This window comes from Populus alba, chromosome 1 (assembly GCF_005239225.2).
Source record: "Populus alba chromosome 1, ASM523922v2, whole genome shotgun sequence".
In the NCBI taxonomy this organism is placed as follows: domain Eukaryota; kingdom Viridiplantae; phylum Streptophyta; class Magnoliopsida; order Malpighiales; family Salicaceae; genus Populus; species Populus alba.
Window position 1 is genome coordinate 22,601,498 of NC_133284.1, and position 23,106 is coordinate 22,624,603.

Sequence of the window (23,106 nt, forward strand, 5' to 3'; positions counted from 1 at the left end):
TATTATTGATATTGAATTTCACATAATACTATACAAACTATCTAAATATAGCATATAAAAATTTTATAATTGAAATTCTAGTATAATTCATATTTTTTATGTGCTCTCGTCATTTTAGCAATTATACTTAAGAGGAATTTGATTATATTGCAAAATTCATTAGTATTAATGATTAAAAAATTTTATTTTAAATATGATTTGAATAACTTGAATATTTATTATTTTGGTCAATTTTAATAGTAAATAATCGATTTAGATTTTATTTAGTGATTTACAAAGTGAAGAACTATTTTTCTAACATTTATTTACCCTATCAAAATAGTTATATAAATGGAAATAAGATGGATATATAGTTGGTGCTACCTAGCCCTCTTGGTTTCTTGTTGACGAATAAAAACATTTAGTTTTGATTTATTAGGAAGTGGTTATGTCCTGTCTAAAAGGGATAGCTGAATGAGTACCATGAATTGGGGACAAATGACACCCTGAGCTACCATGAATTGTCAAAATTATTGTTGGAGGTAGCTGGTTGGGGTTCGGTTGGGTTACGTTGGGTTAAGTTGGTTATGAAAGCTAAGGCTAACGTGATAGAACAGTTTTGTTTTGCTAACTTCACGTTTTCGCATTTATGACGTCGTAAAAATTAAAATGGATACTTTGTTTTTTAAATTTGTAAATATATTAGAATAATGAACAATTATGTTTAGTTTGACATAATAAGAACGTTCAAAATAGATTAAAAAAAAAATTCAAGAAAAGCCTAAATTACTTACAATTCTAAATCTATAAATATGTAAAAATAAAAATTATACTTTCAACATAAATATAATAAAAGAATACTATCATATATATCAAATGTTTATACAAACTTCCAATTGATACAAAATCAAATTCCTCATATGTATAATAATAATAAAAATAACTATTTTTAAATTAAAATAAATAAAAATATTTATTTGTTGAAACACTTTATACTTTTGTTGTTTGTTTTAAAATAATTATTTATTCTGAAAGCTTTATTACTCATAACGTGTGTAGCTAGAATATTTGTAATATGTCTTTCAAGATTGTAGCAACATCATCTTGGTTTAGATACATTTTTAAACCTTCTAGATCCAATTTTAATTTTTCAACCACTCACTTTATAAACAAACTAATGGATATACAAACAAATAGTCCTTTATGATTAATTTTTTTTCACTCATAATTTGTTTAAATCATGTTAATATTTTTTTATGTTAAAATTATATGTTGGAGATTAAATTACAGCATTAAATCTTTAAACAAATTTTCAACATAATTATGTAAAAAACTTTAAAAAAAATTAAGATCTTACTCTATTTTTAATAATATATTATTTTATATGAAGAACCTACTAATAAGATTTCTCTATTTATTTTAGTGTATGTTTGATATTATAATACATGGTGCTTTTTAAATGTGTGTTTTTTGTTTGAAAATATATTAAAATTATTTTTTTGTATATTTTTTTACATCAACATATCAAAATCATAAAAAAATTAAAAAATCAATTTAATATTTTTTTCATATTAAACATATTTAAAAAAAAAAAAAAAAAAAAAAGTGACTGGCTTTTCAATTTTCAGTGTGGTTAATAAATATAGTAAAAGTAGAACACGTGTCACATAAACAAGAGGACACCCCTGTATATATATATATATATATAGAAAGTTTGATTGGACAGGCATGGATAAGTGAATATCATGCATGCATTTTACAGCAACACGTATTCCAAAGGATTATCCTTATATTTATATTGAGACTGGGATTTAAATAGAGCTAATAAAAAAATATATAAATCTTTTTATAAATTCAATTATAAAAGCTGAACTTCAAATATGAAGAAGCTAAATGAATCTTTGTTTAATTGTTTAATGACATGAGAAAAATCTTTAAACACGGTAACTGAGTTAGAATGGCTTGTGTTTTCTAGTTTTTTTGTTTTTTTAGGTAGCTTTTATAGTTGTGATTTTTTAAAAAATAAGTTTTTAAAAAATATGATTAATTGGATTTAGATATATGTTTGATAAAAATTATAATTGAGGTTTATGTACAGAAAAAAAACATAAAATGTTTTAGTTGTGTTTGAAAGTATGGTTACAGTTGTTTTTTTTAAGTGTTTTTTACTTAGAAATGTATTAAAACATTTTTTTTTAGAAAAAAAAATTATTTTTGATATCAACACATCAAAATGATATGAAAACACCAAAAAAAATATTAATTTAAAATAAAAAAAAAAATTAAAAAAATAAATTTTTTCAAATACGCTTTTGAAAATAAAAAATAAATAGGGTTTTATGAAACTCAGTTAAAAAAACATGTAAAAATTATTATACAAAAACTGTATTTTAAACTCAATTTTTTAGTAGAACCCCACAACATAAAACACTATTTGATTTATTACCAAATACTTTTTTGTGTTTGTTTCACCGCAAACACAAAAGTAAGTGGAAAACAAGCGCGGCCTTAATTTGGAAGCAAATTTTCATGCAAGAAAATAAATTTTCTATAAAAAAAATTATTGCTTGCATATTAGTTTTAAGAAAGTTTAAGTGTTGAATTTATAGATTACATTGTAATGCTACATGTTTAAAAAGTGAAATTTGTACCCCAAATAATAAAAGATACAAAATATGGTGCCCAATGGACGTTAGAAATTAAAATTTTGGGAATAAGGAAAATGATAAAGAGATAAATTTGAGAAAAAAATAAAAAGAAATGGATAAGAATTTATTTTTTATTTTTTTAAAATTTATTTTTTATATCAATAAATTAAAATAATTATAAAACATCAAAAAATTATTTAAATAAAAAAATTATTTTTAAAATAAAAAAGGGTGGTGGAACCACAGCTCCAACAGACCTTTAATTTCAAATTAAATGAAAATATAGTGCCGCCAATATCTCAAATAAAAACATGTCAGTAGCTTGTCATATAGACATGATCAGAATTTAAATTGAAAGCAAAGAAAAAACAAAAGAGAAAAAGAAGAGATAATCTCAACTTTGCAAGACGAGATCCACACTTTTATTCAAACCAAGAATTCTTTCGCAGCTCTCAATTAAAAATTCAGTACCATAACATGACTAACGCTTTTGAATTAAAATAATGTTAATTTATTATGCTGATTCATTATATAGAAAATGCAAATGGTGGCTGCCTAGCTTAAACTTTATGGTATTGAATGATAATTGTTATTTTTTAAAATATTTTTTATTTAAAAATATATAAAAAAAATATTTCAAGCAAAAACAATTAATTTGTTTTTTTAATATATTAAAAACATCAAAAAATAATTAATTTCAACCAAAACTAAAATTTAAAATCACGAAATGTGATTTCAGCTGCTAAAACAAATAAGCATTATAGCATAAAAAAAAACACTCCAAATCTAATTTAATTTTCTCTTTTAAAACATTATAGAATTAATCATGAAAAATTATTGTGATAAGTATGTGGGTTTGGAATATGAATTTGATGATTTAATATTTGATAACATCAAAATATATACCCCTCCAATGTGGGAAATTGTAATAATACTAAGTATGTTCCAATATGCGACCCAAATTGTTGAATACCCCCAATTTAATGAAAGGTTCTACTTTGAAATACAAGACAATTAAGCGGGCTAATAAAGCAAACCCTAAAAATAAAGAGATTCTAGGAATAAAGACAACTATATCAAAAGATAAATTAATGTAAAGTATAATTAAAATATCCAATATCTAAGTGATGAAAAAGGGATTTTTTTTAAATTAGTATATTTAATTTTTTTAAAATGATAAAACTAGTGCAAGTAGAGATAAATTTTGTAAAATAACATTTGAGTAAGCACAGTTTAGCACTGTAATTGGAAAATATTTTTAAAAAAAATTAAAAATTTTTAATATTTTTATTTTTTAATATTTTAAATTATTTTGATATGTTAGCATTAAAAATAATTTTTTTAAAACTAAAAAAAATATTATTTTAACATATTTAAAATAAAAAATATTTTTAAAAATAACTCACCAAATTACAGCTCCGAAGGAGTACAGCGCTGCCTTTGGACAATACGCATAGCTCCCGCCACTGTTAATGATAGTTGTATTTGATGTTCGTGGATTGGTCCTGTTGAATTTTTTTAATAATATGAGCGTTAATTTTTAAATTTTTTTAACTGGTCCAGAATTTGTATAAATTAACAGCAAATATCTCTAAAATTCACCACCCAAAATTTACTGGCTGCTGTGACAGAGTGTTCCATCACCGTCAATTCAATTAAGCAGAAGAGCAGTCATATCAGATTGGTCCCCAGCATGAACTATCTATCACTGATTGGTTGGTTGTGACCACAAAAACAAAATTCACACGCTTATCAGTATAGTATAATATAAAATATAATATTTACTATTAATGTCAATATTATTACCACCTGGAACTAAAGGATGCTCTCTGATAACGTGTGATTGAGCGCCGTGTAATGTTCAAAACTTTGATTAAACGACAAAAGATACAAATCCAAACGCAGATGCCTTTTCTTTTCTTTTCTTTACCAAAGAAGGCGCCTTCACACATTCAAATCCCCTAAACGACACCTCTAGTCGTTTTCTAATCTCAAACTTCAACGAGGTTACTTGAGAAATTTTGATATTATTCAAGGGTATTTTGAGGAACGAAAACCATCCACAGCGTTGATATCTGCGAAATCTTGAGTTGATTTTGCAATTAAATTGGGGAGCAATTTACAAAACCAGGAGATTATTAACTTTAGGTCAGGCCCATGCCCAACCTTCAACCTCATAGGGTAAAACAGAACCTCATCAAATGAAAAATGATATCAAAGTTTTTTACTTTAGTCCTTAAAATTCAAAATTTTTGAGAATTAACATATATTAAAAGGCCTTGGTATTTTACTGTAGCAATGAACAGTGAAATGTCAAAGTATTTTTCACTTTAGTCCTTAAAAATCAATTTTTTTTAAGAATATATGTATTTTAAAATTTCAAATTTTTTTTTTCTAAATTTCATCCTTCAACATTGGCTTTATTAGGTATTGAACTTCATAATTATTTAGATTTGCTTTTTATAGAGTTATCCTAATCTTATGATTTGTATCACGAGTTTTGCGGTTTAGTCGTGGGTTGACTTGAATTTTTTTTTCTTTTTTTAGTTGAATTTTTTTTTTAATTTCATCATTTAATATTGAATTGATTGAGAATTAGACTTCATAATTTTTTTTTTCTATTCGCGCTCTATAAGATTATCTGGGTCTCATGACTTAGGTCATAAGTTTGTTCAATTGACTTAGATGATTTTTTATGTCTTTTTTAAATTGATTTCTTTTTAAATTTTCTTTTTCACATTACGCTGATTGTGAATTGAGCTTTATAATTTGTTTCGATTTGCTTTTTATGAGTTTATCATAGTCTTATAAACCAAGTTTGAAAGATTAGTTTGAGTTGACTTAGTTCCACTTTTTTGTTGAATTTTATTTTTAATTTCATCATTCAACATTAAAATAATAGGGAATTAAGTTTAATAGTTTATTTAATCTAAATAATATATTTAATAGGTTAACTCGAGTTGATCTATTTAACATATTGTTTTTATTAAAAAAAAATATTATCTTGCTTTTTTAATCAAATTTAGGTCACATTAAATTAATTACCATATAATTTATTTATTTTATTATAAAAAATATTATCAATAATTGATAATATTAAAAGATATTAACAATACCTAGTTTTTTTTCTCAAAAAAATTTAATATGATATGCAGCATAGGAAGTACAATAATTTTCTTATTACTATTCTCTGGAAGTAGACAAGACATAATAATAAGATAAATTAGTAATACAGTAGACTCTGCTCATGGACTTTCGAAGAGACTTTCTAGAATCCTCACTTCGAGTTTTGGGAAGCATCTCGCTCTCTCTCTCTCTCTCTCTCTCTCTCTCTCACACACACACACACACACACAAGATTTTAAACCATATTTTTATTAATGAAGGACGGACCACATTGACGGGTCTCATCGACGGAAAACACATCATCTTCGGTTAGTGCCAAAGTCTACAAATAAATAAACTCCTCGAACCGTTATTAAAAAAAATTTAAAACCAGGAATGTAATTTAACCAATTTTAAAATTACTGTTTAAAAATAATTAGTTAAAGTTTATAAATTTTAGGATCATTAAATATTTATATGGTATTATTAATTTTAAAATTAAAAGATTAGTTAAAATATATACAAGTTAATCTGTATATCTATATTAATAATAACAATAATAATAAAAAAAAATTTTAAAACCCCTAAAAAACAGGGATCTGAAACCCTGAAGAACGAAGACTTTTTAAACAACAAAATATATATCTAAGTAATAAACTATATAATATAAACGTAGATCTAAAACAGAGGAAAAAAAAAAAGAGGGGGAGAAAGAGATAGAAAAGAAAAAAAAAAAGAAGTTTAATATTATGCTAAATTTTAAAATAGCATATGAAATCATCAAAAATATTTTAAAAAAATATAAATTTAATAATTTTTTTATACAAAAATTAATTTAAAAACAAAAACTATCCTTAATTCACCCACAAAACAAAAAAGTTTTTCACACCATAAAACAATGACAGCAGCGACTTCTAAAACTAAAATAAAAAGATTTTTTAATTTTAAAGGGTGTAATTCTATTAAGGTTTTATATTTATTTTTTAAATGTTATTAGTTTGAGTTTTATAAATTTTAAAATTGTTGGAGACTTATATAATCGTTAACTTTAGAATATATAAGATTAGTTGAGGTGTGTACAAATTAATCTAGATATCCATATTAATAAAAAATTAAATTTTTTTTTTTACCAATACTATCAGCATTGTTGCAAAAATATTCCAAAGTTAGAATGCCTAAAATTAATATTACGAGGTGATCCTAAAGCAGATCTTCCTTCCGTTGTATATTTTTTGTTAAAATTTATTTTATATAAAAAATAATATAGTTGCAATGCATTGTAGATTTATATGTTCGATTTTTTTGTGGGGTGAAAAAAACTAAACAATATATATTTTTAACTTTTAATTAGATATAAATTATACTTAAATAAATTATATCTCTGAGAAAACATAACTCACCTCAACGGGAAATGGTACAAGTATATAAATACATATAATGGGAAGAACAACGAGAGGAAAAAAAAAAAAAAAAAAACAAGCAAGACAAGGTCTGTATTCTTCTCTCCCACTCACTAACTACAAAGCTGATAACACAGCACATTTTTAATATTATATTATTATATTCGCTTCTCTTCCGTTTTGTTTTTAGCCAGAGCATAGCAAGGAAAAAAATATCTCACAGAGACGCACGCATTTAATATTCGGAACAGGATTATCCCATTTTTTTTGTTCTCATCTTCGAAAAATTTGAGCGCTGGTTGGTCTCTTCCTAAGTTCAAAATTTTTCTTCGTTTTCTTTCGATTTAAAAGCTGGATTTGGTGCTGTTTTTTTTTTTTTGCACAAAACCGCTCTTGAAGCAGTTTTTTGTTAGATGTTTTCGTCGCTTCTTCTTCTTCTTCATGTTTGTGGTGTGTTTTTGGTCTGAATGCGTTTTCTGTTTCTTTTCTTTCAAGGTTTCAGTTTGAAGCGGAAGCTTTAGCAGCATTTTCTTTCTTTCTTTTTGATTTTCGGAATTTTGTTTTCTTTGAGAAGCTTAGCTGGTATTTTGTTGCTTTTTCAAATCTTATCAAATTTTAACAAGTTTTGGATCTAATAATACCTCGATATATATATATATATATTGTTTGTTTGTTTGTTTTTCTTTTAAATTTTGGTCCCAATCAATACCTACTTTTGTGTTTGTTCTGCATTTTCTTTTGCACTTTCCGAGCAACCAAACAGGAAAAGAATTCTATGCTAATGTAAAATGTTTTGACACTGATCTTTTGTTTTTGATTTTGCAGGAAGTCTACGTGAGCCTGTTTGATTTCAAAAGGTGTGGCTTTTCAGCTTAAGACAGTTTGTGATAGTAGTTCAAATTTGTGGTTCCAAGAGTGAAGGTTCATTAGTCAAATATATATACAGTCTCACTATGTTTCGAAACTGAAACAATCAAGGAATTTTTTATTTTTTTTTATCTCCATTAATACAAGAAAGTTACTCCCTCGTTTTTGTTTTTAATCTTTTGGAGCTGTTTCTTTCACTACTTTGACTCATTGATTTGAAGGCTCAAAAAGCAATGCTATAGCGGTGTTGAGTGACATCCTTTTGTCCTCGTTACAGTGTTTATTGTCCTTTCCCATATTGCCAGTGTTCGTGGATACTCTTTCCTTGAATTTATTAGCAAGATCAAGTATTTTTTTTGTCAAATTTCTGCCAGTGGAATCTGGTTCTTGCCTTTTAGGCCGAAAGGATGTCTAGATCCTGAGGATATTTTTGGGTACCATTTTTTGATCATCAAAGGATGCCAAATACAAATTTACAAGCTGTGAAATGGGTATTTTTTCTTCTTGAGGGACTTGTGTTAAATGGTGAAAACGGTCTTGTCAATGGAGGAGTCACTGATGTATTCGAAGGGGTATAGGTTGTCGGTGGTACTTGTCTTTTGAATCCAACATGGACGGGACATAATATTAATGCATGAAACGTCTTAGTGTGTCTTGTAGACATGCTTTTGTTGTTGTTGTTGGCTCTATGACTCTAGTGGGGTTTTGATTGAGAGAACAACTGGAGGTTTCTGATACATTAATTTTGTGGTGGTAGGGATGAGTAGAGAGCAGAAGAAAGGGAAGCAAGAGAAAGGCGGCTCGGATGTTGCTGTGAAGGTTGTTGTCGCAGTTAAAGCCTCCAAGGAGATTCCCAAGACTGCTTTGGTCTGGGCTTTGACTCATGTTGTGCAACCTGGAGACTGCATTACTCTTCTTGTGGTTGTCCCTTCTCACGCTCCAGGTATATTTTCCATTTCCTTTCATTGACGTCATGCTATTGTCTAATCTTGATTGGTAAACTTTGTCTGGGATGTTTTGTAGTTTGATATTTCATTATTGATTTTGCCCTTCTGTTACGATCGATCACTTCTTGTACTCTGTGAAGTCAAATATCATTCTAATTTTGCTCTATCATTTCCTGTTTTAGAAGGTACTTTGGGGTCTAACTTTCTTAATTAGTTGGTAAATATGATTGTCTTCGCCATTTCTTCAGGTCGAAGATTATGGGGATTCCCAAGATTTGCTGGTGACTGCGCCAATGGTCACCGGAAGTCTCATTCGGGAGCAACCTCAGATCAGAGGTGCGACATAACAGATTCCTGTTCCCAGATGATCCTTCAGCTTCAGGATGTTTATGATCCAAACAAAGTGAGTGCCGCAGTCTAATTTCTTGTGGGTGCTAAACTCCATAAATGCCTTTGCTGATACTACATTTCGTATCCTGATCCCCGTTCACAGATCAATGTGAAGATAAAAATTGTTTCTGGATCACCTTGTGGGGCAGTCTCTGCAGAAGCCAAGAAGGCGCAAGCCAACTGGGTTGTACTAGACAAGTAATGCTCCAATCTTCATTGAGTATAGTATCATATTTCATCCCTGTCAGTTAAAAAAAAAAAGACCTTTAAGATTTTAAATTAATGAGTTCTTGCCTCATTCAAGTTCCCAATACTGATTTGCTTGATCCAGAATATATGTTGATGCTTACGATTCATGATTCTATGTTTGGGCTTCTTCTATAGACAGCTGAAGCACGAGGAAAAACGCTGCATGGAAGAGCTGCAATGCAACATAGTGGTTATGAAACGATCCCAGGCAAAAGTCCTCCGCTTGAATCTGGTTGGAACATCAAAGGAACCTGAAGTTGTGGGCCCATCACCTTCCAAACTAAATGAAGCTTCTGAGCAGCATTCAAAAAATAAGAATAATTCTTCAGGCTCCATTCGAGGACCGGTGGTTACTCCAACAAGTAGTCCAGAGCTTGGAACACCCTTTACTGTTACTGAAGCAGGAACTTCATCAGTCTCAAGTGATCCGGGAGCTTCACCATTTTTTATCTCAGAAACAAATGGAGAACTGAAGAAAGAGGAACCACTGGTCATCAAGGAAAATAGGGATCTTGATGAATCTAGTTCAGACACAGAGACTGAACATTTATCTTTGGCTTCAAGTTTAAGGTTTGAACCATGGGTAGGAGAGTTACTTGGTTCTCATATTCAATCCTCAAGACACGTAGAAGAAAGCTCTCAGAGAAGTAATTGCATGGCGCAAACATCACCCACAGAAGCTTTGCTAGAAAAGTTCTCAAAACTTGATAGACAAACAGGAATTGGAATGTCAAACTACAGGACTGATCTAGACTTGAGTGTAAATGTGAGAGAGGCAGTATCATTATCCAGAAATACACCTCCTGGCCCGCCTCCTTTGTGTTCGATATGTCAGCATAAGGCACCTGTATTTGGGAAGCCCCCAAGGTGGTTTAGCTATGCTGAGTTGGAGCTTGCTACTGGAGGATTTTCGCAAGCCAATTTCTTGGCAGAGGGTGGGTTTGGATCTGTTCACAGAGGTGTATTGCCAGATGGCCAGGCAGTTGCTGTCAAGCAGCACAAATTGGCTAGCTCACAGGGGGATCTAGAATTTTGCTCAGAGGTGGAAGTCCTTAGCTGTGCTCAGCATCGAAATGTTGTTATGCTCATCGGGTTTTGTATTGAGGACAGAAGGAGGTTGTTAGTTTATGAATATATATGCAGCGGGTCACTAGATTCTCATCTGTATGGTAATTTTTCTTTATCCCTGCATGAAGAGTTTGATGCTTGTATGACTGAAAAACACTATATATGGTCCTAATGAGGTGACGTTTTTGTGGATAGTAATGGATACCTTTAATTTAAAGTTAGGTTTGTGGATGCCAATTTTGGTTGCATTTTACTAAGAAAGCTTTATTCTTTAGGGCATCATAGGGAGCCATTAGAATGGTCTGCGCGCCAGAAGATTGCAGTAGGAGCTGCTCGAGGGTTACGATATCTTCATGAAGAATGCAGAGTAGGTTGCATAGTCCATCGTGATATGCGGCCAAACAACATTCTCATAACCCATGATTTTGAACCCCTGGTATGAATATTCATGGTTTCTTTCTCAAAATCAGACACTTGTAAATGTAAATGCTAATCACAACTGCTTCATTTTTGCATCTTCTCTATCATCAAAGTCCTCTTCTTTTTTACCTTCCGTTTCCTAGTCCAGCATCTCATATTTTTTAGATACAACTGAACCGGAGTAGAACCCTTGTAGACCTTCACTCGCTTTTCATGTATGCAGCACCTCCGTGCTTGACAAGCTCTTTTAGGTGTTGTCTTCCTTTGAATTTCTTGGATGTTTTTTGAGATATTTTTATTGTGTTTCATGATGTATGAAATGTGTAATTCACTTGCCAACCTGTTGAATTTATTGACCTTAATTCAGCTTTGATTTCTAGGTTGGAGATTTTGGCCTAGCAAGGTGGCAGCCTGATGGCGATACTGGTGTTGAAACAAGAGTGATCGGAACATTTGGGTAATTTCAGATGGTGTGCCTTTTGCCTTTCACTTCCACATGCAATTGCAGTATAGAATAAGATGTTCTTCTCTGCTGCAGGTATTTGGCTCCAGAATATGCTGAAACCGGTCAAATCACAGAAAAAGCTGATGTTTATTCCTTTGGAGTAGTTTTGGTTGAGCTTGTTACAGGACGAAAGGCAGTGGACCTCAACCGGCCAAAGGGCCAGCAGTGTCTCGCGGAATGGGTATGCTGTAGGGATCGGCTTGTCAATCTTTAGCTTTCTCTTTGTAATCCACAACATCAATTCAAGCATTTTCTTGTTCTTTTAGGCTGTATGCTTAGTGTAATCTCGGTAAGACATTGTCAAAATGCATGACAGGCACTGCTGATAGAATCAAAAAGATAAAATCATTTCTTGCATCCTTTTAGGCTGTAGCTTCTTTGTTTTTATATTCTAAATCTTAATCATATTGATCTGGCTAGGCGCGCCCTCTATTGGAAGAATATGCCATAGTGGAACTGATTGACCCACAGCTTGGCAATCACTATTCAGAACAGGAGGTTTACTGCATGCTCCATGCAGCATCCTTATGCATACGACGGGATCCTCATTCCAGGCCTCGAATGTCTCAGGTAAACAAAACTTTCAATTTGAAAAACATTCTGGCTTGCCTTACAATATATGGATCTGAATGAGCATGTTCTAAGGCAATCCCTTTGACAATGAAAATCCAGATAAGTGTGCTTTGTTGTCAAATCTGCATAGAAACAAATGTGAATCACTCAAAGCTATGAAGACATAGGGGATTTTGTTTGTGTGTGTGTGTGTGTGTGTGTGTTTGAAAATATCATGTTTTGTGTTTGCAAACCTTGTGGAAACATGCTCTTGTTAAATTTCGCTTACGGGGAAAGATCTTGACATGCTTTACTTTCTCATGCACAGAGCATTCTGTTGTTTTGGATAGTTATAATCAGACATATTTTTTCTTACTTGTTTGTGTTGTTTGGGAGAAGGTTCTCCGCATACTAGAAGGTGACATGCATGTCGACACGAATTACAACATGTCAACACCCGGGTATGATGTGGGAAACCGGAGTGGAAGGATTTACATAGATAGAACACTGCAGCAGCAGCAGCAGCAGCAGCCATCAAAACATTATGGTGTTCTGCTGTCAACGAATGAGGCATTGGAAGGATTCAGTGGGAAGTTCTCTTTCGACACCCTAAAGCCAACTTTCCGGGAAAGGGATACCGCCAGGAGGATTTCATGCCAAGATGATTTGTAAAGTGCTAACCCTTAATGAACCACATATAGTATGCTAAATATGTCGCTGGCCCATTTGCATTTTGTATTTGTTTTGTTTTCCTTTTTTTGCCTTGTGTATGTTCAATGCCATCTTGATTTTGCTTTGTATAGTAGAAGGGAAGTAGGGGTAGCAATGTTCTGTGTAATTCTTTGGTAAATGATAGGAACTGATATCAAATTACAACGATGCAGAGTATTAGTCAATACGTAATGCTTCGAATCAATGAAACAGCTTCTGGGAATCTGTCTCTTTCTCTGTGTTTGGTAATCTTGGGCTGTTCGTTAGTTTCGAATCTTTGAAAATTGAGGTCAAGAAGCAGACAGAACTAATCTTAGATTTGTCCCAACCTCAGGAAGCAAACCACAACCAGAAAACATGAAACATGATAGGGCATGTAACGAGGAGGGGAGGGTAGCGGTTGCAATGATGAAAGGAAAACATTTTCTTGCCTCTTGTATGTAATTTCTTGAATTTCAAATTATTGGAAATGCAATAAATCCAAGCATTGAATTTGATGGCGACAAAAGCCTTGGAAATTCATGACGACGCAGGTAATGTTCCTTGGTACCAAGTGGTCGGTCCCATAGTTTGCTCATTCATCTCGTTACCCGCAGGACCAAGTTGGTAGCCGTGTTGTCTTTATCGTTACCTCTGTTTGATGATTATGATTTTCAGCCAACTCTAACCTGAAAAAAAATACAAGTTTTAAATTTATAGGTTTTAACATTTTATTTGTTAATTATAAAAAAATATTTGTTATTGATAAATAGTTTCTTCATTAAAAAAAATTGTACTTCTTTCTAAAATAATTTTAATCCTATCTTATATTAAATTTATTTATTGATGAAGTATTAATTTAATGATTAAGGTATTGTTATATATTTTTCCAGAAAACTACAAACCTTAAAAAGTAACTAATTACGAACCTTAAAAGTAACCAATCTCTTTTAAAAAGATACGAGAATATCGAATAAAAACAAAAAAAATATATCAAATTCATTTAATTTTACATCAAATTAAGAATTAAGAATTCTATTCATTTGTTTAGAGCTTAATGATGACGATATGTGATCGGCATCCAAAAACAACACCACGTGTCAAGCATTCATTCATTCGGTTAGCTTGTGGAGTCAGTTTGTGGGCTCCTAAATGAGAGGCTCAACAATCTTTTGTATCTGCCCAACAAAATATTGTTTTGTTTGTGGGCTCGTAACGTTACTGTCAGGTCACAAGATTTTCCATCCTTGATTAGTATTTTTTTTTTAATTTTTAATTGTGTGCATTTTTGGAAAATGACCTAAATCTTAGTTTTTTTTCTTCAATTACACCTTCATTGAACTAATATGATCTTCAAGTTCCAGAAAATATTTTATTTTGTTCCTTATCCTTTAATACTTTCATATTATTATTATTAATTTTTTATCAAATTAACTTTAAATTTCAAGTTGTTTATTCAATTAAGTTCATGATGGAGTTAATTGGACTTCTAAACTTTGCTATATTTTCTATTTTGATAATTGATTTGCAAACTTAAACCATTTTTTCCCTGAATTCTAATTTTTCTTCTCTATTACCCCCCTCCAAATTGAATGAATTGAACTTCCAAACTTTGCCATCTTTTTCATCTTTGAACTTTGGCCTTCAATTATGATTAATTTCATACATTTGTTTTTTCAATTTTCTTTAATTAAACACTAAATTACATGCTTGTATTATTTCTGATCAACTATAAATTAAATTCTTGTATGATTCCAACCCAAACTCTATTTTATTTTGAAACATTTTTCTTTGAATATTTTTTTTCTAAACTAATTTTTTTCCTGAAAATTTTTAAAATACACTTTTTTAAAGATTTTGAAGAGGTAGTAAAAATCAATGACATTTTCAATTTTGAAGAGATAAAATCTCAATATTTTTTTTTAAATATTTTAAAATTATTTTGAATCAAATTATATTTTTATTGGTGATTCAAATTATTTTCAAACCTGTTAAATCGACTGAATTACATAATATAACCCCCGACACATAATTCAATTTAAATGTCTTTTTTACACTTTAAGGAAAATTTGATCTAGCTCTTAACATATTGCAAAACAATAATCTAGCAATTGTCTAAACCTCCAACCTCAGTGACCGCTTTATTGTACAGATTGCTAATTTATTACCATGGAAAAAAAGTTGAGGGAGGAGAAGAGGAAGAAGTAAGAAGCAATGAAAAATGGATATTACATATTTTGGATCCCAACCAACAAAACAGAAAAATGTAGGAAAAAAAAGAAGAAGTTATTCTTCTGTTTTCTATATGTCTATATTTGCTGGACGCCTGAAGAAGACGACAAATTATGTCAGATTGTTGATGTTCCCACACGTGTCTCTGTCACCATGAATTCTATTTTTCTTTTCCTTATTTCTCTAAGTCTTTTCGTGCTAGGTTTGGCATCATTGTCAAGTTTCTTTCTTGCTCATCATGTTTGCTTAATTTTCTTCTTCCCTTTTGACCCAAATCGGCATTCTTCTCTTCATTCTTACAGTAGGGAAATTTACTACAGTATCCTCCTCAGCCACCCACCTGCCAAAAAGAATTAGGGAGAGATTTAATCCATAATATATACTTGTAAACTTTATAAATCTCTCGCATTATTAAAAGCTTATCAATGCAAAAAACAGTCAAAATCAAGGTTAGACCGATATCATTATGGTTTTTCGATGCAAAGGAAAAAACATCTAGGATTCCTCTAGGGGATATCTAGTATAAAACCTCACGAAAAGACGAATCAGTAGCTTCGGTTTTTGTTTTAAATATTAACATTAATCGTGGTGGCGGGTCAAAGCAGCTAGCTTGCATAAATTTGTAGGTTTTTTTTGCCTTGCGTGCGATAGCCTAGCTATAAGTAATACAGCATTTGACCAATGACCTCTTCTTCTTCTCTTTTCTAAGAGGTTTTGAGTGTTGATTATTTTATGTTCTTGTGATTTTCGAATAATCTCGAATGATACATCCACTAATCGATGAATAGATTAATTAAGAAGCCGCATAATCATTGCCTTTTATTCATGTGGCCAAAATATATAAGGTAATACGAACATAATCATGATACAAGTCTAGGTGTGTGTCTACTATTAAAAAAAAAAAAAAAGGTTGATTGTAACTGGAAGCACCTCAAGGGAACAAAGAAGCTACAAATGGCAGAAAGGTGGATGTTTCTTATCATGATTTTGTCTTTGCTCATTTGTAAGAAAAAAAATAAAGAGGGGGAAATGTAGCGTATAATGAGAATGACAACTTTCGAAAATAATTTCTTCTATAAACCATGTGACACTAATTTTGATTTATGAACTACTTTATTCAGTATAGAAATATCACATTAGAAATTATAAAATTCAAACTTAAAATTATAGATAAAGTAAATTTTTTAATTCCAAACATTTATTATTGGAATTATTTATTTTAGTTTCTTCAATAGCACCATGATGGTGCTGTGGCTATCAAGAGCTTTTCTTATCCCTATCCTCTCTCTTTTCCGCCTTATCCTTAGATGTGCTGCTAGCTTTATGGTAAAATAAGTCTGCGATTTCTTTAATTGTTGTTTATTGCCACCCCAATTATTGAATTAATTAAATGTTCATCCAATTGAAACTATTATGAACACTTGAAATGCAAAACAGAAAAAAAAAACAAGAGAAATTTAGTACTGTGATTGGAATATTAATTCAGGTAATTAAAAAAACCAAGAGAAATAGCTAACTGTATATTAATTCAGGTAATTAAAAAAAATAAAACTATTAAAGAGAAGGAATTATTTACCTAAACTGGGTGACAAAGTGGTGCAAGAAGATTGAAGCTTCCAGCCTGGCGAGGTCAAGTCCAGGACATAGTCTTTGTCCTCCTCCAAATGGAGTGAAGCTGCCATTAATGCTCATATCCCTGTCCTGTAAGAGATCGAGCAAGTTGAGATGCTGTAAATTAAAGAAAGTACCAAAACAATAGCAAGAAAGAACAATTTGTGAAGCAATTGATCTCTTACTTGCCACCTCCATGGATTGAATTCGTAAGGCCACTCATAGTTGTGTTCATCAAGATGAACTGACCTGAAATATGCAAAAGCACACCATCCTTTCGGTATCAAATACCCTTTAATCTCTGTGTCTTTCATCGCCTTTCTCATCACCCCGATTATTATGTTTCCCATTCTTAGGGTTTCTGTGATCACCTATGTATACATAATTGGGGAAGAAAACAAAATTTATTGTTAATATTTTCACTCATTTTAATTAATTGTCCATCAAATAATGAGGATTGAAGATGGTTCATGCATACCGTTTGAGTAAAGGGTAGAGATAAGTAATCAGTCCAGCACATTGGCTCCCCATGCTGAGCTTTGAGACTTTTCAGTCTCATGTTCTCCTTCTGATCAGATTCAATCATCAGATGTATGAAAAGACTGCCTCAATAAAGATAAAAAGTAAAAAACGACAGGTAAAAAAGAAGAAAAAAGTGCTATGATGGTTACAAGTCACACGTGGAGAAGTCACAAAGTCGACATTGATAGGGCACCAAACCATAGAATTGACCTTAACTACAAGCACTGTAATTTTGAGAACAATCCCTACACGTTTCCTCAATGAGTCCTCAAGAAGCATGGTGAAAAAGTTTGAGATGCATGCAAAGGTCTCGAGTTTGAGTCAGGACATATATTTTTTGTAAAAATTTAGGATAATTAGGATTTTATTCATTCATCTGGGTTCATAAAATACGTTTTTCAAGAGATGAAATTTCCTTAAATCTTAAAAAAAAAAAGTTTCCTCGATAAAACCTTAGGATTCTGTTTTTTAATGAGGATACTTTCATTCGAGTAATGGGTTCAACTTTAGTTATGGTATGTTTTTTTTAATATTTTCATGACTTGAATTAAGAAATTTAGATAATAATATAAATTATATTTTAAAATTTTATTTAATAGTTTAAATTATTAAATTGAGATAATTTTTTATCATAATATTATAATTTTAATAAAAAAAAATGAGAGCAACAATATTATTATTTGCAAAGGTAGTCAAAATAAATGGTCATAAAACTCAGAAAATGACAAATAATAAATAATAAATGGACACCTAGCTAGCTAGCTATATATATATAGGTAGAATTAATGGAGCGTACTAGTCACTAGTAAATTAAAGAAGATTGCCATGTCATGAAAGAGAACGCAGATTAAAACCAAGATGGAAACAAGAAATCAAGTCTGAAAGAAAATGACTAATTATTAAAAGAAGAACAATGGCATTAATCTTAATCATGAATTTGATTTTTCTTGCAGCTAATTAATAAATTAAGGAATTGATGAGCATGCATACCGTCAATTGTTGCAGAGCAGCAGGGCAATCTGAAAGGTACTTAACAGCAAGAGTCATAAGGACCGGTACTGAATCCTCACCAGGTATCATCATATCGATCATATTATCAGCTATTAAATCATCTGTTAATTGTTCACTAGCATCGTTAAGCAACACTTCAGCTACATCCTTCGGTGCCATGGAAACAATCCCAGCTCTACCTTCTCTTTTAGATTGGATGATTTTCTGCACTAACTTCACCATTCTCTTCTTTGCCTGGAAACCCAAAAGCAATTTCATCTTTCATCGTTGGCCACTTGTATAATTTCCTATCTCCTCGTACAAATAAAGAGAATGTGCGTGTGTGTGTCTGTGTAGCGTATCGTTGGCCGTTAACTTGCCTGTAATGATCGATAAAGTTGACTTCCGGGGATGTTTAAAGGTAGGGACATGAGACCAGCAATGAATTCTTGGAACTGTTTCTTTAGCAGCTCCATTTCTTCACCAGGATCCAAGCTAATCAATGCCTTGACTAATACTTGAAAGGCAATCTGGAGACATTCGTACAACAAAGGGTTTTTACTTGGTAACTTTTTGGGGAAATTAAAGGGCTGTAAATATATGTTGTAATCATCATGAGTCTCTTTTACGAGACAATATGATTCATGCAAGCCCCATACTCCACTAAGCTTGGTTTATTACTTTCTAGCAAAATCATTCCAAACTTGAGTAGAAGCCGGAGATAAAATTCAAACATTAATCGTTTCTTTCTTTCACTAGAGAGAGAGAGAGAGAGAGAGAGAGAGGGTGTGTTATAATTGCATGTACGTCGTAGTGATCTAATTGGGTTCTCTTTTATGTTTTCTTCTTCATAAAAACATGTAAAAAAAAAAAAAAAAAAACATAGAAGAAGATGAAAGATGCCAGAGATAGGGTTAAGAGCCCGACATCTTTTGTTTTATCTTGTGTCTAATTGAACTCTTCTCAAAAAGAAAAAAAGCACCGTCATAGAATCAGAGAATATCGAAGAAAACTAGCTAGAGATAGATTCCAAACTCCTAAAAAATAGAATTCAGCTCTCTAAACCGCGCACACACAGAAAACTAAGAGAGAGAGAGAGAGACTAACATTCTTGGTTTCATCTTGTATGAAAATGGGCTGGTCTTCTCTCCATTTCTCCATTGATTCTTGAACATAACTTTGCATGTCTCGGGTGATTTGAGCTTTGAGATGAGGGGATTTGAAGAAGGCACCTATGAGACCATGAATTCTCCTTTGTAAGCTCCCATTGATGAGCAAAATGGAAGATTTTCCCATCAACTCGGTTAGAGATTTCGGGTAAGAAGGAACGAACACCTTTGCATCACTTTGTAGTATAAATTTGCTCACTTCTGCATCTGTTGATACTATAGTCGGAGTTCCAAATATATGTGACTTGAACACCTTCCCATACCTACAAATTAAAAATGAAAAATAAAGTAAATTTTTAGTATACACTAGCTAGCTACAAGGTTAATTTTGTGGTTAACAAGTAACCATAACCCCCTTAACCCTCTTCTTAAGCATTATTTCTGATATGTGATATAATTTCTAATCACAAATTAGCCTAATCTAATCTAATCACCTGACAAGATAAGGAACCAAGATTAACCTTACATGTATGTACCTAAAAACTATACGAAAATGATAACAAAAAAAAATCAAGTTATATATATATATATATATATATATATATATATATATATATATATATATATATATATATATATATATATATATCTAGTGCTGCTAGCTAATACACGTATCCTTAACTGCTACCACTTACATGCGACGGCGTTTATCCATGAAGCTTTCAGGGCGGTCTGAGTAAGCACATGAAACGAAGTCGATGGTTTCACCGATAAAGGGCCATCCAAGAGTGCCTAAAGGAAGTGGGGTTTTATACTTTGATGATGATAATCTGATCGTCATCATACCACGAATACTAAACCAGCTGCTGTTCCTGTAGAGAAATATTATGGCAGTACTGGACAACAAGATTGCTAACGCAATCCACAATAAATTGCCCGTGTTAATATTCATGATATTAACTTAATTTCACACTCGTATCCTATTCCTACAGAGCTCTCTCTGTCTTTCCCTCTCTCTCTCTCTCCCCCCGCCCTCTCTCTCTCTCTCTCTCTCTCTCTCTCTCTCTCTCTCTCTCCTTTGCTTAAATACGGTTTCCTAATTATGGCGATGATGAGTATAATTTATATATATATATATATATGAGAGGATGATGAGTAGGTATTTCTTTGCAAGGAAAATATATATATGATATGAGAGTGTACGTACGAGCACGCGTGTGGCAGAGAGAGAACAAGGTTGGAGGTCAAGGCAGTGTGTGTAAGAATATTTGTTTTCTCGGTTTGTATAATAATGAGGTGATAAGTATTAGCTACTACTGAGCTTAGTATTGGCTTCTTTAGCGACAGTGGGCCTAAATGATGCCCCTCTACGAGGAAAAATCATATATATATAAAATCATCAGTATACGTACGTGCTGGTAAAAATATTCTACCTTGTTAATTAACTATTTTTATATTTTATTACATTACAATGATTACTGTAATATTTGTGTTGTTGCTTCGGCTCTTGTCAAATAACTATCCCAACCCAATAATTTAAATTGTTATGTAAATTTTTAGAATATAATTTATATTATTTTCTAATATATCCTTTTAAATGAAAGCCTTTTAGGCTTGAAACTTACACATGTTTATATTGTCTTGTACTTAATTTTTATCAAATAAACGAGAAAAGATGAGATTTAAATTTGTAACTGCTTGGTCATTAAGGCTCTGATACCATATCAAAGAATCATCTCAACTTAATAGCTTAAGCTGTTAGGTAAGGTTTCAAGATATAATTTATATTATTTTTTAACAATTTTTATAAGCTCTATCGGATTTTTTTTTTTGTTGTTGATTCAAAATAGTATTAATTAGAGGCATATTTAAGTGAAAGAAAACTCTGATTAAATATGTAAGGAAACGTTTTTCTTTGAAATATTTATATTTATATTTACGTGAATCCTTTAATTGGTCACGGGTCACAATTATACGGTAACATGCATTGATCAAACTATGATTACTGGAGATTGAATACATGAAATACCAACTACCGTATACACAAGAGTAAAAAGAAACATTGTTCAAAAACTCATATATAAGTATCATGATTTTTTTTTTTTTTAAGAAAGACATGAATCTGAGGGGAATTCATTGTTTTCCATTTCAAAAAGCATTATTTTTTAATATTAATGGATTGATAATTAAGTTTTATAATATATTTTAATTTATTTTATATAAAGTTAATCTAGTTTTATTATTAGAATCGTAAATTTGACAAGTTAATCTAGATTAAACTAGATTGATCCAATATATTTATATCTTAAATATTTTTTTAAAATAGATATATATATATATATATATATATAGTAGTAGAAGAAGAAGAATTAGTCCCCACAAGTCCATAATTGGCTCGTGGGCGCAGCGGCTAGAGGCGTCCCTTCTTTGCAGATGCAGCTGGTGTCCTCGTGCATTCATGTGAGGCTCAATAAATCCTACCACATTCTCCATCACCATCCTCATCATCACCAATATCAGCTTAATTTCCCTCAACTTTTGTCCCTCTCGCACGCACGCACGCACGCACACACCTAGGCCTCTCATCATGTGTTTCTTTCATTACCATCGATCCTCTCTTTAGTTTTTATATGAGAGAGAGAGAGAGAGAGAGAGAGAGCACATGCGATTACCCTTACCAAAAATACTTTAGTTTATGTCAAACGTTGTCTCGAAGAACCCTTCTTAGCTAGTGTGTTAATTCAATAATGGCCGTGTCATTATTGCCCTCAAGCTTGTTTGAGTGTCATAATTCTCAAGGGTGGATATATAATTAATAATAACATCTAAGATATAGAAAACCATGACTTTTGGGGCTAGCTAGGGTTTATTAACTAATCTACCTCTTTAATTCTCAAAAATCTCTCTCTTTGACTGTAGTAGTGCTGATCAAATAACATGGATTATGGAATTAATTATAAGCTGGCCCGTTTCTTGATTGCAAATGTAATTAATCTATTGTTAATTAAGCTCCATTACTTGGCTTTCTCTTTACCTCCTTCAAACTACCTAACTCATCATACAGTACTTTAAAAAACTCTTCAAGATCTATTTAGAATCTTTAAGAACATATATATATGATGGGATATATTTCTAAATCCTTTTGAAAAGGCTGGATCGAGTTTAGGACTTACATTTCATGAGGGGGTATAGAGGGAATAAATGATTCGGAGGATGGGAACCTAATCTTATCTGTGATAGTTGCAGACGTTGGCTCGATTTTGGTGCTCTCAATCATAAAGTAAGTTGGATATTCGTAGTGACCACATTCTCTTTGGAACTTATTCTATGTCAGCATGTGAATATCTTTTTCCAATAAATTGGAGAATATGCTTCATTTTTTGTGTTCCTAGCTAACAATAGAAAGCAAATTAAATGAAATCCATGGCTACCTTTTACCAAAAATGTGGTCCTAAGATTTATTCCCTAATCAATTATTTAAAAAGAGGAGGTCAGGCCCGCAATATATACAAACCCAAAAACTCAACAAGTGATGAAGCTCTTCTGAACATTCAAGTTAGCAATCATCTCTTTTCAAATTCAAATACATCATAAAGAAAGGACTGAATTCAAATAATCCATCTTGGCTTTAAAAGCCTCCTTGCTTTACTAACTTAATCATTAGATCACTACCAAAAAATCAATAAATACAAACGAAAATATCGAGGGAATATTTCTGAGGTAATTTCATTGGTAATTCCGTCGGTAATTAAAAAATATTATTATCGACGCGTCTGTTCCATCAGAAAATTCATCGGTAATAATATTTTTTTTTATTACCAA

General features: G+C 31.4%; 2 protein-coding genes across 5 annotated transcripts; one reads left to right on the top strand and one right to left on the bottom strand.

Moving 5' to 3' along the window:
• Window positions 1-7,138: 7,138 nt before the first annotated feature.
• LOC118040883 (inactive protein kinase SELMODRAFT_444075) lies at window positions 7,139-13,072 on the top strand. 4 transcript variants are annotated; one of them, XM_035047937.2, is made up of 11 exons: window positions 7,139-7,221; window positions 7,958-7,989; window positions 8,757-8,942; window positions 9,195-9,349; window positions 9,440-9,534; window positions 9,721-10,754; window positions 10,929-11,089; window positions 11,454-11,530; window positions 11,612-11,759; window positions 11,999-12,148; window positions 12,530-13,072. In XM_035047937.2, exons 3-11 carry the CDS (start codon window positions 8,759-8,761, stop codon window positions 12,800-12,802), a joined length of 2,277 nt encoding a protein of 758 aa, XP_034903828.1. In that variant the 5' UTR covers window positions 7,139-7,221; window positions 7,958-7,989; window positions 8,757-8,758; the 3' UTR covers window positions 12,803-13,072. The 4 variants fall into 4 exon arrangements, with proteins under 4 accessions (XP_034903828.1, XP_034903827.1, XP_073263211.1 ...); XM_035047936.2 differs by lacking the exon at window positions 7,139-7,221 and adding an exon at window positions 7,256-7,430; XM_073407110.1 differs by lacking the exon at window positions 7,139-7,221 and having other exon boundaries at window positions 7,256-7,989.
• A 1,953-nt stretch (window positions 13,073-15,025) lies between these two features.
• LOC118040884 (3-epi-6-deoxocathasterone 23-monooxygenase CYP90D1) lies at window positions 15,026-20,391 on the bottom strand. The gene is made up of 8 exons (XM_035047938.2): window positions 19,980-20,391; window positions 19,283-19,607; window positions 18,556-18,705; window positions 18,176-18,430; window positions 17,142-17,231; window positions 16,849-17,034; window positions 16,629-16,753; window positions 15,026-15,392 (listed from the first exon to the last, which is right to left on the bottom strand). The coding sequence occupies exons 1-8, from the start codon at window positions 20,234-20,236 to the stop codon at window positions 15,299-15,301; spliced, it is 1,482 nt and encodes a 493-aa protein (XP_034903829.1). The 5' UTR covers window positions 20,237-20,391; the 3' UTR covers window positions 15,026-15,298.
• Between the last annotated feature and the right edge of the window lie 2,715 nt (window positions 20,392-23,106).

Bases quoted from the DNA above. Each gene is read 5' to 3' on its own strand.
- LOC118040883 (XM_035047935.2), top strand. The intron at 8,943-9,194 runs GTATATTTTCCA...CCATTTCTTCAG, and splicing joins TGTCCCTTCTCACGCTCCAG to GTCGAAGATTATGGGGATTC. The intron at 11,760-11,998 runs GTATGCTGTAGG...TGATCTGGCTAG, and splicing joins AGCAGTGTCTCGCGGAATGG to GCGCGCCCTCTATTGGAAGA.
- LOC118040884 (XM_035047938.2), bottom strand. From the start codon at position 20,236: ATGAATATTAACACGGGCAATTTATTGTGGATTGCGTTAGCAATCTTG. The intron at 18,706-19,282 runs GTTAGTCTCTCT...GAATGTCTCCAG, and splicing joins TACAAGATGAAACCAAGAAT to ATTGCCTTTCAAGTATTAGT. The intron at 17,232-18,175 runs GTATGCATGCTC...GAATCTGATCAG, and splicing joins CTGCTCTGCAACAATTGACG to AAGGAGAACATGAGACTGAA.